The sequence below is a fragment of the Canis lupus genome, chromosome 22 (genome assembly GCF_003254725.2).
Source record: "Canis lupus dingo isolate Sandy chromosome 22, ASM325472v2, whole genome shotgun sequence".
NCBI lineage: Eukaryota > Metazoa > Chordata > Mammalia > Carnivora > Canidae > Canis > Canis lupus.
The window spans coordinates 58,886,756-58,903,655 of record NC_064264.1 but is presented as its reverse complement, the minus strand read 5'-3'; the positions used below and the strand labels follow the sequence as shown (position 1 = coordinate 58,903,655).

General features: G+C 47.4%; 1 protein-coding gene across 4 annotated transcripts in view; it reads right to left on the bottom strand.

The window, feature by feature from the left end:
• COL4A2 (collagen type IV alpha 2 chain) overlaps positions 1–16,900 on the bottom strand; it is a 538,879-nt gene that overhangs the window by 41,935 nt on the left and 480,044 nt on the right. For 3 of the 4 annotated variants that reach the window (XM_049099366.1, XM_049099365.1, XM_049099364.1), the window contains exons 12-20: positions 16,549–16,590; positions 14,680–14,778; positions 12,750–12,785; positions 12,203–12,253; positions 11,219–11,263; positions 6,279–6,332; positions 5,389–5,455; positions 1,962–2,072; positions 1,331–1,480 (exon numbers count right to left, since the gene is read on the bottom strand). In XM_049099366.1, the coding sequence (XP_048955323.1) occupies positions 1,331–1,480; positions 1,962–2,072; positions 5,389–5,455; positions 6,279–6,332; positions 11,219–11,263; positions 12,203–12,253; positions 12,750–12,785; positions 14,680–14,778; positions 16,549–16,590 (655 nt within the window). The remainder of the gene's footprint in view (positions 1–1,330; positions 1,481–1,961; positions 2,073–5,388; positions 5,456–6,278; positions 6,333–11,218; positions 11,264–12,202; positions 12,254–12,749; positions 12,786–14,679; positions 14,779–16,548; positions 16,591–16,900) is intronic. The other variant, XM_049099367.1, reaches the window with a different exon arrangement.

Sequence of the window (16,900 nt, the reverse complement as noted above, 5' to 3'; positions counted from 1 at the left end):
AATCACTGATGTCATCACAATAAATATGACTTCCAGGATAAAAATATATGACAGATAACACAGATCAAACTCTGGTAAATTCCAAGGAGTTATCTAAACCTAAAAATTTTCAGAGGAATGTAAGAATCTGGCTTTGCCAGTTGAAGGGAAATTGGAACTGTAGGGCCATGTTAACTTAGACATTTACTGTGGAAGACAAAAGGGAATCAGAGAAGGGATTGCTGATTTCTCAATGGAAGAAGTAGGTGCGCACATGCTTCTACTACCCTCACAATCATTCCTCTCAAGGTGGCAGAGAGAAGCAGACCTCCCAAAGCAGCAAAAGCACAGACCGGAACCTGACCTTTACATGAAACCAAACACTACCTGTTAGCAATGGGAAGCTCTCCCTGCCTGGAGATAGGAAACTCTAAGAGATTGCTGGGGGTGGGGAGGCAGGATACCAGGAAAGTTAAAGTCTAATATTTCAAACACTGGCTGGTAGACCATGGACCCTATCACATAGAAAGAAATTGTGACCTCATGTTTTCTTCCAAAGCTTCATTTATGCAAATTCCTGAAGGGATGAAATGTTCCCACGAGGAGATTTTACAAAGTCTAGAACTACCCTTTAAATGTGGAAGCCGAAAAGCTAGGTGTTTTTGGTGGTAAGCTCAAAGACAGACCGCACGTCTCCCTGCATCCTCGGAGCGTTCTCCACTGATAGAGGAGCCAAGGAAACATGGGACCTTGGCAATACACTCTGCACTAGTACTCCACGCTGCCCACCCCCCCACCCCCCCAGGCGGCGTGGGGCCCAGAAGCTCATGCTCATCTGGTTTACAGACCCTCATTGTCTCTCATCTCAGCCTCGGCCAATGCAGTCACCTCTTCCTGTTGACTGCTGTCACCTGTTCAGTTACACAGCTCTGCTGTGCATGGCCTGAGAAGGCAGATGATCAAGTCTGCTAAAGATCGCTGTGAAACAGGGGAGAGGCTACAAGCCAAGGCAGGAGGCCTCCACCCTGGAAGAAGGTGACGGAGCAGATCACATCGACACTTGACGGATTTCAGCTTGCACCTGCTTCCCGACTGCACCGCTCAGATGTGCCTCTGCAGAGCTGACACCCCTGGAGCCACAGTCAGCCAAACCCTGGGTCACGTCCATGGGCCTGCTGATACTCAGCAGATTCCCTCATCACTGGCTTTTCTGTTTGTGCCCCAGGGCACCTGCCACACCCTACTGCAATGCCTACTGCATTGGTTCATGGAATTATTTAGCAGGAAAACCCCGGTAAGAATCTGACAGGGGCTGGGCCTCTTGTCTGCACCTGAGTATCCTTCCACTTACCATCTGGTCCAGGTGGTCCAGCAGCCCCTGGGGGTCCTCGGAGTCCTGGCTTTCCGTCAGTGCCTGGTGGGCCGGGGTACGGTGCAGGGATGCCTGGGTCTCCTATGAACCCTTTGGGGCCCATTTCACCCGGTAAGCCTCTCTTTCCATCTGAAAAATCCAACAGTGACCATGAGTAGCATGAGACTTGGGACATTTAACATCTGTGTTGGCATTTTCATCCCCCAGAGGCCACCAGGAACCCATAGTTCACAGTCCAATCAGTAGCCTAAGGATAGATGCTCTCACTAGATTTCTTCACCATATTTCCACCTCAAGAAAACTCCCCAACAATGGTGTGAGAATTGTGACCCTGGCCACGAGGACTGGCTACTGCCCACACTCATCCCGGTCAGTTGACAGCATCATGCTCGTTGCTTGTCAGCGGCACAATCCAGCCCTGTGTGTATTGCTCATTGCAGGTCAACTGCTCCCCAGAAGACCTGTGGCACAGGCCCCCTAACTGGTTAGAGCTGCTGAGCCTCCTCTGCATGAGAGGCCAGCTGCAGAGCCAAGTGGTCAGTAAGGGCCCAGGGCTCTCTGTAAACACCTGTTGGGGGGGACACACTTCTGATACCACGGAGCTGATTACCTTCATCTCTGATGGATGGGCCGGGGAGACCTGGTGGGCCCGGGTCTCCTGGTTCACCTCGGCTTCCTGGATCCCCGTGGGTCCCTGGGAATCCTGGGTCACCTCTGGCACCTGCAACCGAGATGGGCCCCATGGTAAGAACAGGACTGCTTCCAGTACCCACTTGAAGTGCGCACTTTTCCACCAAATGTGTATTTATTTATTTGTTGTATGTCTCGTACATGCAGTGAAGGGTGGTGGAGGTCCAAATGGTTAATATATGGCAGTCTCTACTTTTAAGGAGCTCATTCCTTTTTTTAAAAAAATTTTATTTATTTACTTGAAAGAGAGAGAGAGAGAACGAATTGGGGGGGGGAGGGGGCAGAGGGAGAAGTAGCGTCCCCACTGAGCAGGGAGCCTGATGCAGGACTTGATTCCAGGACCCTGAGATCATGACCTGAGCTGAGGGCATATGTTTCACCAACTGAGCCACCCAAGCACCCCAGGGAGCTCATTCCTAATCAAATAGGAGCAATAAAAGATTCCCATAAATATCATAAAAGACTAGAGAGGCAGAGAATGCCAAAAAGTTACAGATCTCGGTTTCAAAAAGGGAAAAGATTATTTTGGGGAGAAATCTGATATTGAGAACCACAGAGCATAAACATAACAGTGATAGTAACATTTGGGAGCTCTTGCTGTGTGCTCTAGGCTCAGTGTTTAATACTTCATGTTCATCTGATTCCCACCAAGTCGTGGGGGCAAATGGTGCCACAGCCCCAGGTTAATGGACAGGTGAGGCATGGTGCTCATGGGCACTGAGGCTTCAGGACACAGCAGCCTGACCACTGGATACGGGTACACTGTGATGCAGGTGGGAGACAGACGGGGCTGTGGGGAATGGTGAACAGCTGTGGTGGGTATCAGGAGGGATAAACAGCTGAGTCTAAACGGGAATAACGAAGGGAATGGCAGGACTAGGGATCCCTGTGTTCATGGCGCTCAGCGCGGGAGGTGAGGAGGGCTGGTTCCTGTTTGAAGCCCCACTTCCTCAGGCCCGACTCCAGCCCAGAGCCGCTTTCCATAGCTCTCCATAGCTGTGTGACGGATGAAGAACACAGGTGGGGGCTCTTACAGACCTTATCCCTAAACAAACAGAGAGTGGCTTCGAGGTGTTCTCCCGCAGTGTAAACAGCAAAGCTTTACTGTAGGATACATTTTTCTGGACTATAATTGGGAAAAATGAGAGAAAAGACACTATGATGTTTTACTATGTACGTATTACTAATTATTAGGAAAGCCATCACTCTGTATGGGATCTTAATGGAATGGGATCTTTAATTTTCTCATCTCAGAAGCAAGTCCTTAAATTAAGGAGAGGATGTGCCAGCATCATCCTTGATTTGTACACGCAAGGTGTGGAAAGTGGGGAGTCTGCTCTATGGGTGCTTATGCCCTGTGGAGAGGGGTGGGCGTGGGGTGCTGGGCTCTGGACACAGGGGACCTGAGTGACCTTGGGTTCATTCATTACACACGTGACCTTGGGTGAGTCATGGAAGTTCTATGCCTCAATTTCTCCACCAGTAAAACAATGTGATGAGAGCAACTAAGACCTGGGCCTGGGCCCCGGGGAGCACTGTGTGAATGCTAGCCCTCAGGAATGGGTAGGCAGAGACAAAATAAAAGTGAAAACCACAGATCCTTTCATTAATTAGGAAGAAGAGCAAGATTAATTGCTTTAGTTACCATGTAATAATTAAAAAAAAAATACAAGTCTCCTCCAGCCGTGCGGGTTTTGACAAGCTCCTACGAGGCTACTTTGTGCAGATACGAGTATTCTCTTCCATGAGGGAATCCGCTCATTATCAGCCTGTTGTGCTCAGGAGCCCTCGCCTGCCAACTCACCAATTTAAAACCATCACCTTCCCAGTGTGGTTTCAGAAATATGAGGTGGTGAAAACGGGAAATAGATGAATTCTGGGCTCTCAGTCAGTGATGTTTTTGAAAAATGGCCAACATTAATTTAAAAAAAATTATGTTCCCAAAGCCTCAAAGGCAGTCTTTCAATTTCAACCAAATCACTAACAGAAAGCGGACCTCATGTTCCTTTTCTTGGGGCTTCTGGCTTGGCAGGCGCGTCTGGACTCCACAGTCAGGAGGGCGAGGGTGAGTGCCAGCTGCCCGGGGAGGGCCATCCGAGGTCTTGAGCATGGATTCCAAATATACTCACTTATCCGTATGTGTTAATTTGCAAGAACACATGAAACCCAGCTATCTGTGTAGGGGACCCGATGGCGTTTTTCCTTCAAGGCCACCCTGGAGGGAAATCTCTCGGGGGCTTCACTGGGCTCTGTCTCAGCCCTGTGCTAATCTATGTTCTCATTAACACTGGGTGAACACATGCAAAGGTTGTTCTAGACGGACAGGTGGTTCACACCAAGTGTATGACCCCTGGACACATATGGTAGGGAGAGCCAGGCCATCTACTAGGTACAGGGAATTAAATATTAGACCGTCTTTATTAAAAAGAAAACCAATGAACTCACCCTTTAAAATCCCTTTCTGATTTGTATGAGGTAGGACATACACTTTTGAGTCCATTCAGGTAGCTTACTACCTGCCTGGTACTGTTCTAGAAATCAGGGATGCAGCAATGAGCCACAGCAGCTAAAACCCTGTCCTCGTGGATCTCTGTACAATGAGGATCCTCCATAAGTAAATACGCATACGATTATTCAGAGGGTGCTGAAAACATTTTTTTTCTTGACCTAGAAGGATACACATTCAAAAAGGTTCAAAGACCACTGCTCTTATCACAGAATTAGAATATTTCCATATGATCCTGTCAGTCTGGAAGGCTGAGTAAAATAACGAGATGGGCATTCACTACAACACATGCAAGACCCCTTCACTTACAGTCAGGGGTCCTCTGGGATGGTGGGAACATCTGGGCAGATACGTGGGGATTCCTCAAAGGTTAAAAGGATGTGGCCGTTTACAGATTATGGATTGTGGCCAGTTCAGGGTTTCGGATTGGCAAGCAGAGGGCAGAAGCACCTCGGTACACTTGGGGCAAAAGGCATTGAGGGTGGCTGGGTGGCTGCCATGAAGACTGTGTGCAGGAGGACCAGATCTCTTTAGTGATATTACAGATGGCAAAGCCAGGACCTGCGCCAGGCATGCAGAAATGAAGCCATCTCCCAGTGAAGGGGTCGCACCCGGAACACAGAGGGCACTCTCTCTGGCAGAGATGAAGTGGAGATCTCTCTATGACACCATATTCAAGCAACGAGGGGAGTTGTCCATGAACCCAATGTTCTCCAGAGGTTATGCTCTAAACATCTCTTTTGTTTTGCTTAGAAAACCTTTCTTGCAAGTTCATGACCATGTCCAAAACAGAAGAGGACACATGTGTGATAGAGACACGCAGGAGAAACCATGTACGAACCTTTAACTTGGGAGGGATGAGGGAAGTATGCAGGGGCACCTGGAGGCCCACGGTCACCTGCTTCTCCCTGCACGAAGAAAAGAGGAAAACAGAAGGATGTGAGATCTGCCTTCAGGATTTTGGATACCATGCATATTTGCAGGGAATAAAGCTGAATGTGGAAAATGAGCTGGGGTACGGCCCCCACTGTGCTGTGGTCCCAGTGTCCCAGCCACCAGCCGGACCCACCAAGACTCAACAAAGTGGGCAGGTATTAATCCCACATTGAAATCCCTTTTTCAAGCACCAGAAGTGCTCAGGTGATTACTTTCTATAGTGCCAGACTATTCCATTACTGGTGACAGTGTCTGAGCTACCCACAAGGTGGGCGGGGTGAAATGCCATTGTACCCCGATATCCTACCATCTGGATGGTAAGACCTAAACTTTCTTGAGCCTTTCAGGACCCCAAAGGTCTAACCACTGAGTCCCCCTATCCTCCCCAGCTGCGCTCTCTCACCCAGCAGGAAAGTGTCCCCACCTGGCTGGATCCCCATCACCTGACCTTGAACAACTAGGCAGCACCCCCCTGCCAGCCTGTGAGATTATTCAAACAAGTTAATCATATTCTCCCTGGGAATAGAGGTACCCCACCCTCTTGTTACTACAACGCCTGCTCCCATAGCCCCAGTGAGTGGCTCTGCTCCTGGGTGTGACTTCCACGTGCCTCTGCAAGGTGGGCAGCAGTGTGAGGCCCCAACACCTGTGACTAATAGTCCCTGTCCACCTCATCAGTCCAGGCCTGGGTGTCGTGTGTTTGCTTATCTTTTATCACACAGGACGGTGGATGCCTCCTCCCCCAGAGTGAACGGCAGGTGATCCGAATGCCAGCTAGGGGAAGACCGAGCTCACCTTGGGTCCTGGGGGTCCGTCAGGGCCTTGATAGCCATCCAGTCCTCTGCTCCCCTGCAGGAAAGATGCTCAGTGCTTATTTGTACTCTAACAGGATTTAAAGAAGTGACCTCAATACCATTATTATATATAATAACACTAACTATTTGTTAAAATGACCTGTTATCCACTCTGTGCCCAAGGTTCCCTGATTTTGGTCTCAAAAAAATTTTTCTTAAAGTTGTTTTGTTCAAAGGAGGAAAGACTATCCACTGGAAAAAAGAGAGTCTCTTCAATGAATGGTGCTGGGAAAATTGGACATTCACATGCAGAAGAATGAAACTAGACCACTCTCTTGCACCACACACAAAGGCAAACTAAAAATGGATGAAAGATCTAAATGTGAGACAAGATTCCATCAAAATCCTAGAGGAGAACACAGGCAACACCCTTTTTGAACTTGGCCACAGCAATTTCTTGCAAGATACATCCATGAAGGCAAGAGAAACAAAAGCAAAAATGAATTATTGGGACTTCATCAAGATAAGACGCTTCTGTACAGCAAAGGATACAGTCAACAAAACTAAAAGACAACCTACAGAATGGGAGAAGATATTGCAAATGATGTATCAGATAAGGGGCTAGTTTCCAAGATCTATCAAGAACTTATTAAACTCAACAGCAAAGAAACAAACAATCCAATCATGAAATGGGCAAAAGACATGAACAGAAATCTCACAGAGGAAGACATAGACATGGCCAACATGCACATGAGAACATGCTCCGCTCACTTGCCATCAGGGAAATACAAATCAAAACCCCAATGAGATACCACCTCACACCAGTGAGAATGGGGAAAATTAACAAGGCAGGAAACCACAAATGTTGGAGAGGATGCGGAGAAAAGGGAACCCTCCTGCACTGTTGGTGGGAATGTGAACTGGTGCAGCCACTCTGGAAAACTGTGTGGAGGTTCCTCAAACAGTTAAAAATATACCTGCCCTACGACCCAGCAATTGCACTGCTGGGGATTTACCCCAAAGATACAGATGCAGTGAAACGCTGGGACACCTGCACCCTAATGTTTCTAGCAGCAATGGCCACAATAGCCAGACTGGAAGGAGCCTCGGTGTCCACTGAAAGATGATGGATAAAGAAGATGTGGTCTATGTATATGATGGAATATTCCTCAGCCATTAGAAACGACAAATCCCCACCATTTTCTTCAACGTGGATGGAACTGGAGGGTATTATGCTGAGTGAAATAAGTCAATCGGAGAAGGACAAACATTATATGGTCTCATTCATTTGGGGAATATAAAAAATAGTGAAAGGGAATAAAGGGGAAAGGAGAAAAAATGAGTGGGAAATATCAGAAAGGGAGACAGAACATGAGACCCTCCTAACTCTGGGAAATGAACTAGGGGTGGTAGAAAGGGAGGTGGGTAGGGGGTGGGGGTGACTGGGTGATGGGCACTGAGGGGAGCACTTGATGGGATGAGCACTGGGTGTTAAATTGAACACCAATAAAAATAAATTTATTTAAAAAAAGCTGTTTTGTTCAGATCAGGATGCAAAGTCCAGACATGACGACATTGGGCTGCTATGTCCCTTGAATGTCATAATTCATACTTGTTCCGTCCTGCCTTCTACTTTCCCCATCACTTTGCCATTGTTGCCGTCGAAGGCATGGGGCTGCCGGTACAGCAGGTGTCCCCATGGTGGCAGCAGCCACCTCTTCCTCCTGGAGCTCCTCTGCCCTGAGCACTTCCTCTGGAGCAGCTTGCTTGCTCAGGTTCACCTGCTCACAAGGCGGGGCTGCATCCGTTCTGCTAAGTTACTTCGGGAAGCCCAGAGGCCCCACTTCAGCGATATTAGGATGGATCCATCTACTAAAACCTTCCCGCAAGAGGGGCTTTGAAAAATTTTAGTGAACACCAAACAGAAGCAGTAATGCCTCTTACTTTAGAATTTTTCTCTTCAATTAAAAAGTGCAAAGTGCTACTTTCTAATTCCCTCGAGCTTTCATTGAAAGAGAACATTTGCCCTCAGGAGCTGCATTGTAGCTGGACATATACGTGAAGCCTTTACAAAAATCTAGAAATTCATTCCCTCTTGCTAAAGAATATGGACAGTGAGGGCTCACATTCAGAATGCCAGGTGCCACCTTCTGCTTATTTTACAAGATTTTGTGAAATGCCAGAGCCGTGTGCTCAAAGTCCTGCTGTTTAGAATGAACACTGACGGGGTTGGTGTCATGTTTTTCGTGGTGGACCTTTGATTTAGACAGCTTCCCTTTCACACTAGGTGGAGCTGAAGATTCAGAAGTGAAGGCAAATTCCTTTGATGCTAAATTGATCTACTTTGAGGCCATCTCCCGAGAGAGGCCAGAAATACTAGAAGAGCTTGCCAGTGATGGGAGCCGGCAACTAGGTATTCAGTCTGAGTTGTGTGTGGCCCAGCATAACAGTCCAGCCCCGATAAAGCACTGGACGCTGCGAAACGTGCCCGTGGGCCTGAGCACCTGAGCACTGTCCACTGGGCAGGACGTCATCACCGAGCAGTAGCCAGCACCCCCAGGGCTACATGCTCACCACTCGTGTTGAATAAGCCAAAACACCACCAACACTTCTGAACTATGTCTGAGTGCTTTGCAATGAACCAGGTATTACAATGAACCAGGACAAAAATTAAAGAGCACGCAGGATTTCTCTCGCTGAGACTATTAACAGTTGGAACCCCCAAAAGCCAAAATAATGACCTAAAAGGTTCCCTGTGCATTCTCATCTGCAGGTGGATTGACTGAGGGTAGGGGTGGGCCAGGTATTATGTAGAAGTCTGCAGAGTAAAGGGAAGAATTTGCACTCGCAGTTCATCTGAGATCTCTGGCAGCTGGAAGCCCAATTTGGCACAGCAAGAATCAACACAGCCATTTCAAGGCTTCTCTTTGTGTTTCTAGGTGCAGGCATGACAACAGGGGTGGGGGAAGCCAGGGATGTGTGGTCAAGGAGGATTTATCTGGGGACTAGATTAGTAACTGGACAGTCAGTCGGGAATGGTGCCAGCTTGTCCCATATGATTACAGTCAGCTGTCATGTCCAAGGTGTAGTGCAGTCTAGCAAGCAGGTGACTCCGTCCTTTGTGTGTGTCCCGGACATTTCCTATTTGGAGAGTTGAGTAAACTGTCTCCCCACAGAGACGGCCGGTTGGCCGGAAGTGTCCCTATCTTCCCCTGGACAATGTGGGCCTTCGGTCCCAACATCTGGCCACGGCAATGAGAGGCCCCAGGTGGCATCTGCGAGCATCTTGTCTCACATAAACAAGGAGTCCAGGGGGCAGCTGTGTCCAACTGTATTTCAAAAGCCTATAACTCATTAGTGATGGGTGTAGAAAAAAATCATAATCATCATTTCACTAGCACATGGCTAGCAACGAAAATATTAACAACAGCACTTGGGTTATGTGGGCAGGTGGGGATGGAGTACTTGGAGATGTTCATGTCGGCCTCACGCCTGTCTCTTCACTTGATTACTGAAATCCTTGAACTGGAATTTGGCCTTTTGGCCTTTGGTTGGAGTAGAGCCTGGACAGCTGTCCTCTAGGTATGCTGCCTTTGGGGACACCCCTCAGTAATGTCATGAGAAGATTGATGTCATTGGGGAAACCCTGGTGTTAGCTCCCTGGCTATCCCTGTTTATCCCTGGGATAAAAGGACAGGAACGGGAAGAGTAGGAGCCGCCAAGGTTGTAGGAAGGAGTCAAGGCTGGTCCTATTGGGAGTGGCCAGAGCCTGGGCTCAGGGCTTTGCCTGTGGAGGTTGGACACTGAGCCTGGAAGGCCAAGTCCATCTGCAGACTCTGAGCAAACAAGGGGGAGCCCCTGCAGGACACTGATGAGCCCACGTCCTTCTGGTTCTCCTGATGCCCCACCATCAACCCCCGATGGAGCCATGAGCACGATTCAATGGAGTCCCGATTCGGAGGCTGAATTGATTTTTGAAAAGTCTATTTCTAGGCACCTACTAGGACTTAATGATAAAAATAGCAGGCCATGGGCCCAACAGGCAGGAGCCATAATGCTGACTGTGTAATGGTGGTACACAGCATGCAGCTGGGAATCTCAGCGAGGGGTTGTAGGCACCTACGTGGCATCCTCTCTGGCCTGCAGTTCTGGACAGCTTGTTGACAGAACCACATGGGTGTGTCCATGCTAACATGGAGTCATCTCCAAGGCATGGTGGTGAAAGAAGACAGATGGCAGAATGGAAGAGGTGTGCTCTTTCCCGTGAAATTATATTCACGTGCAGATGCACCTGCTCCCTGTGCACTTGGGCAACTGAAACGATGCCCACGGAGCTAGGACAGCACCGGCGTCCACAACGTGAAGGAGGTGGGCTAGATATTCTGCGATCGAATGACCAAAAATGATAAATAGGGAACATAATTAAATCACTAATTCAAAGAACCATTTCTGCATGTACTCTGTCACATGACCTGTGCTCAGACAATTCTAAATCTGATCCAGATTCGTGACACATTTCTCTCATAATTCCTTTTAAAAAATTGCCAAAAACCTGTCCACAGAACACAGAATAAAAATAGCTAGTTGGGGCATCACTGAAGATCAAGCATCAAAATTGTGAGATCAACATATGAAGAAGGCAGGTAGGCACTCAGCCACTCCAATGACGACTTCCCTAAGAGAGGCACATGATGATGAAGAAGGGTGCCAAAGGACACAGCCAATGTGCTGGTGTGTAAAAGTGAGGGAAAAGGTGAGTGGTCCGCCTCAGGCATCGCAGAAGAGTTGGAGGAAAGATGATTTATGCTACTGCACATGCAGGGCTTTAAATGTGGTTTTCTGGGGATAACTTCTTTTCCTGGAAGAGCACAGTCCTTCACAGTTGACCCTCGGAAGGTGTTTCAGCCCCAGAGCAGATCCCGTCTCATGCACCCAACTTACTTTTTGTCCCGGTGACCCTTTTTCACCATCGTAGCCAGGAGCACCCTGGGTGGAAGAGAAAACAGAAGCACCAGCTCAGGATATGCAGCAACACTTTCCAGAAGGCACTGTTTTGGCACCTGACAGGCTAACATAGAATACTTCACTATGAAATAGCAAAGTCATCTGAGGACCCCTTTTATTTTCTAAAGGAAGCGAATTGTTTTAGCGACACTTTCACGTACTGCATTATATCTAGCCCTTAAAGAAATATGGAGAATGAATAAGGACATTGTGGTTCAACGGGGAGAAATCTAACAAGGTTTGCACCCCAACATTCTCAGGAGTCGCTTCTTATTTCCGAAGATTCAAACATGTCTTTTTCTGGTAGTGGCTACCAGAGAGTCACTGCCAGGCCCCCTTCTGTGTGTTCTGGCCCAGAGCTCTGGCCACACCTCCCAGCTCACTTGCTGCTAGGTTCGGCAGGTGACCGAGCTCCAGCTGACAGGAGGACAGAAGCGTCAGGTGTCCTTGTAGGCCACATGCTGAAGATAGAGGCCTGCACTCGGGAACGGGAGCCAGAGGTGCTGAATCTCCTTGGGAGAGACACCCCAGGCCCCTCCTCTCACTGTCCTGCTAGGGACACTTCTGTTGGATTCTCCAAGAAACAAGAATCAACTTCTTGTGTTGGAGACAGTCTACACTGTGTCACTGCAGGTTAAGTTAGCCTGACAGAAACATTGATGTCTGCTCCTGCCCTCCTCCAACAGAGGCTCACAGTCTCAAACACCAGGGACTCGGGGAGCGTGATGGGCCAGGGGGGCCGCTCTGGTCGGGGCTCTAGGAGTGAGGGAAGCTGTGCATGCTGGCTGAGGGACGGCATCTGGGACATCTCTGTACCTTTAGCTCAACCTCACAGGGAATCTGAAACTGCTCTGGAAAATGCAGTCTACGGAAAACACAAAACAAAACAAACTGCAGTTACAGCATGCACGCATGGCTTACCCGTGTGCCAGAAAAGCCCATGATTCCTTCTTCTCCCTTCAAGGAGATGCCCTAGGAGAGAGCAGAGACGTCAGGTGGCTGGCCCATCCCACTTCACCCACTCGGGGTTCCAGCCCCTCGACTGGCCAGCCTGCCTCCCGGGGTCCCCGGTCCATCCCAGTGTGAGCTGGGGTCACACAAAGTTGGCCAGGCGGCCTGGATTACCACTGATCCAGGATACCCCTGATGTCACACAGCCGGTGATGGCTGGGAGGGCTGGGAATACAGGGCAGGTGTGACAGGGACCTGGAACTGAAGCTGCCGCCAAATGTGCCGGAGCCTCTGCCCACACACCTGCTCTCTTAACACACTTAGGTGCATTCCCAAACCCCAGAAAATGTTGATTCGCTGGTGTCTGTGATGCAAGTGAAGATACTCTAAAGCCATTTTTTGAAAAGAAGCATCCAAGTGAACGCCACCTGGTCTAACAGGTGGATGCCGCTAGAGGCCTGTGCCCCATTGTTGCACAGGTGCCCAGTGGAAGAAACCGCGCTACTACTTCACTTACTTTTCTTCCCGGCTCCCCCTCACTTCCCTTTTCGCCCTGTGAAGACAATGAAATATGAGACCAGTAACTCAAGGACGGAAACGATGGAGCAGGGTTTGTGATCGCTGGAAAGTATTTATGGAAACTGTAAATACTGATTATAAATGCATCAGAATCAACAAGTCCTACATTTTGCAGCTTCAAAATTCAAGAGAAAAAAGGTGTGATTTCTTCTGGATTTTCACATCATCAGTTAAGTCACGTGTTCCGTTTCATACAATTGCAAGGCTGCCTGTCTGCTCTGTGTGAGGGTGGTCTCCCAGCTGCAGGCTCTGCTGCAGCACACGCCCAGGGATGAGCCCCTGATGATAATATTTGAATAAAATAGTCTTAGGAGGGTCTTCTGAGGCAGAGACACACTGGAATATACTAAAACCCTAAGTAGGGAAGCCCGGTGGCTCAGCGGTTTAGCGCCTGCCTTCAGCTCAGGGCCTGATCCTGGAGACCCGGGATCAAGTCCCACGTCGGGCTTCCTGCATGGAGCCTGCTTCTCCTTCTGCCTGTGTCTCTGCCCTCTCTCTCTCTCTCTCTCTCTCTGTGTTTCTTATGAATAAATAAATAAAATCTTTCAAAAAAATAAAACCCCAGGTAAAAGAGACTTTATTTGGAAAGCGGTGTCAATTTTATATGGTATATTTTCCCCACTCCTTTTAGTCTAAAAGGGTTAAAGAAATGTAGTGACTGGCTGGGTTCTTTTTCCATCTCTGCTGGGACAGCACCCAGGACCCCTGTTGCCTGCAGCGGCCTCCTGTGGCCCCAGCCCTAGCCCATCCTGGTGGCAGAAGATGAAGGAAATCTGATGCCCCAGCCTGAACCCCTCGGCATGGGTTGAACCTGCTCTGGCCTCACTGCACCCTTGGCTCCTGTCCTGAGACGGGGCAGAGCTCCATCATCTGGCTGATGGTTGAGGCCCCACCAGGAGCCCGAGTCCCGCCTGGATCCCACCTGATGACTGGACGGGGCGCCCCCCTGCCTGCTTGTCCAGGGACGTCCTGCCCTAAACTAGCTGGCTCACTGCCACCTGTGCCTGCTGCACTCTCCCTTGAATTCTGCTTCACACCATCATGGCCACGCCACCCTGTCCCCTTGAAGTCAGGCACAGCCACCCAGACTGATTCCTCCCTAAGCCTGCCTTCTCCCACCCGAACCCCATCGGGACAGACACTTGGGAGCTGGAATCAGATTCTATGTTTGGGGTTTTTACTTTGGTTCCCAGGCACCGCCTGTGCCCGACCTAATCTGAGGTTTTCACGTGGTCTCCACTCAGCAGCAATATGAGGTTGAGTGTTACCATCTTCAATTAGCACAAGGGAGCTGGGACATTAGAAAGGTTAAGTGGCCCGTTTGAGTGAGTGAGTTTGGCAAAGTGAGTGTTAATTTTTATTTAGATTCCAAGAGTATACACTTTTAATCAGACAAAAATATTCATGGAAATTATAAAAATCAGACTGGACTTTGATGCAAAATACCCACAACCGATGCTCCACGTTAACAAAAAGTAAAAGTAGGTTCATTTTTGCCAAATACAACATTTTGCTCAGATAGCTCCATATCCTGGCTTTGAATTATGCTCTGACCATTGACCTATGCCTACACAGGAGATCTGCACACTAAGGATACATTTGAGTTTGTTTTATGAATTCTCGTATTGTCTCAAATTTGTTACAATTTTTTTTTTGTTATTTTTTTTTTTTTGTTACAATTTTTTAAGACAACAGACCAGTGCACCTATGTGACCATGGGCAGTGTTTTCACACCTGATGTACCAGTTAGATGGTGAGGACCCTCCCACTTTGTTATTGTTTTAAAAGATCGAAGAAAGTTCCTTTTTTTTCTTCTCCTTATTTTAGTTTTACCAGTAATATAGTCAATTTTGTTGAAGCTTCTTTACCTTATATTGATCTGGGTGGAACATTTCCTTCATGGGTCCTATGATGGCATGGTGGGTGTCTGATGGAATCCCATTGGGTCCTGGCAGCCCCATGTCGCCCTGTGAATGGTTTAGGAGAAGCAGTAATCTTTATCTTGGAAAGACAGTATCAAGCTTCATCATCACTAACTGCTTTCTATTTTTGCATATTATTTACCACAAGTATATCTATTTTGTAATATTATGATCACAGCGTAAAATAAAATGGTCACAATGGAAAATTATTTGTGTCCTCTCTGCATTAATAGTCATTTATAATTTATTCATAAAAGTTGTTTAAGTTGTTCACAAGTTTGTGCTGCCTTCGCTTCTGTGGTGTTATCTCCTTAGGATGAATTTCTGTACACAAGCTAAATGTCTTCCTATCAACGTATTACTCTATTGCTTTCCAAGATTGGGGCTAAGGTATAAGAAATGCCTAAAATATGAAAGATGAGACCAGTTTCACCACTGTTTCACCAGTTAAGGTGTTTTTATATTATAAAAGGTAGCATCTTCAATAAAATGTATCTTAAGTTTGCATTTTTAACATTAGCAAGAAACACTTTCCATGTGATGCACAGACCAGGAGGAGCCTATCAATCTGGAACATTATTAGACAAGGTTTCCTGCCTGATACGTGGCTTCACCTCCCAGGAACTAATTGACACAAAGAGAAACTTACTGTCTTTTCTTTGGTACTTCCATAGGTAAACTATATATTACAAATTTGGGCCCAGATGTCGCATAGTATGACCAGGGGTGAAGTGACAGGACCTACCAGCTGTATAAAGGAGGACTCTGTGGTGTATTCTCAGAGTCCACTAACATCACATCTAAAAAATGCCTGGAACTGCTTGCTCACCTCCCCTTTACCTATTAGGGCACTGATATTTTCTTATTAATATTTGAATCATAAGGAGGGCACATGATGAGATGAGCACTGGGTGTTATACTCTGTTTGCAAACTGAATTTAAATAAAATAAACTAAATCTTAAAAAAATTTTTGAATCAACTCTTTGGAGATTATAGACATTCACTTCATTTTCATTCTGCTTGACATGTCTAATCTCCCTTCCACCCAGTGATTTCTTCCTATATTTTTCTTCTTTTTATGTTATTTTACTGTTCCATCATATTTCATCATATGCGTTTGGATCTTTCAATGGCATGCTTTTAAAATTTTTTCTACAGTAATAACACAAAGAAGAAGTCTTTCCCTCTAGATCTGAGCAGTACTGGGTTCCACTTAGTGTGCTGTTTGATCAAAAAGCACAGCAGAAAACAAAATGAGAATCGGCAAACGGTGAGGCCACAGAACAAACATATTTCATGGTGGGCAGGTGGCTTTGTGGTGTACACGATGGGTTACGTGTTGGTGAGGCTTTGCTTGTTGAGATTTTCACACACATGGCCTCAAGTGATGCTCTTGAAGGCCTGCAGTCCTTTTGTGTTGGCAGCGCAGTGATTTACAGGCACCCACGGGGTCTTCCTGCTGGGCCCGGCCGCCTGGTCCCTGAGTGGGCCTGTGGGTATCACCTCAGTCTGCTCAATCACTGGGGTTCCCCACGTTGGGACACCTCAGGCAATGCCTTTACTTTGTGGGTGCTGCAGATAGCCAAGGTCATGTCTATAGCAGAGGTCTGGTCGGGGCTAACCTACACTGTTGGCTTTCACAGTCTCAGAGAGCCATCACTATGGTTGGAGCCCCTTCCAAAGCCTGGCACTTTACAGTGATTGTTTCCTATGCAAATGGTCAAAAGATAACTGCACGAAAAGCAGTCGTTAAAACGATTTACTTCCTAACCACTAACTAAGAAAACCTCCACGTTCCAGTATTGTTTCCTTACCTTTTCTCCTTTCTCTCCATAAAAGCCAAGTCCTCTGTTGCCCTGAAAAGAGAAACAATTTTTCTAAGTTTTTAAAAGTCATTAATCACAGTGAAATAATAATAATAATATATATATATTTTTAGAAAAATAAACCTAAGATCTATTTGCAGCATACTGAACAATTATCCTTGCAGAATATTCTGGAGTCTCCTCCCCAAAGCTATTGGACACAAAAGATTAATATCCTTTCTTTTGTGAGTTCCACATATAAACCGAATAAAAGTCTGAGCCCAGGTAGCACATAAGGTGAACGTGGCTGGGACCACACGGAGTTGGAGAGTGGCACTTCCCAGTGTCTCCTGCGCATTCG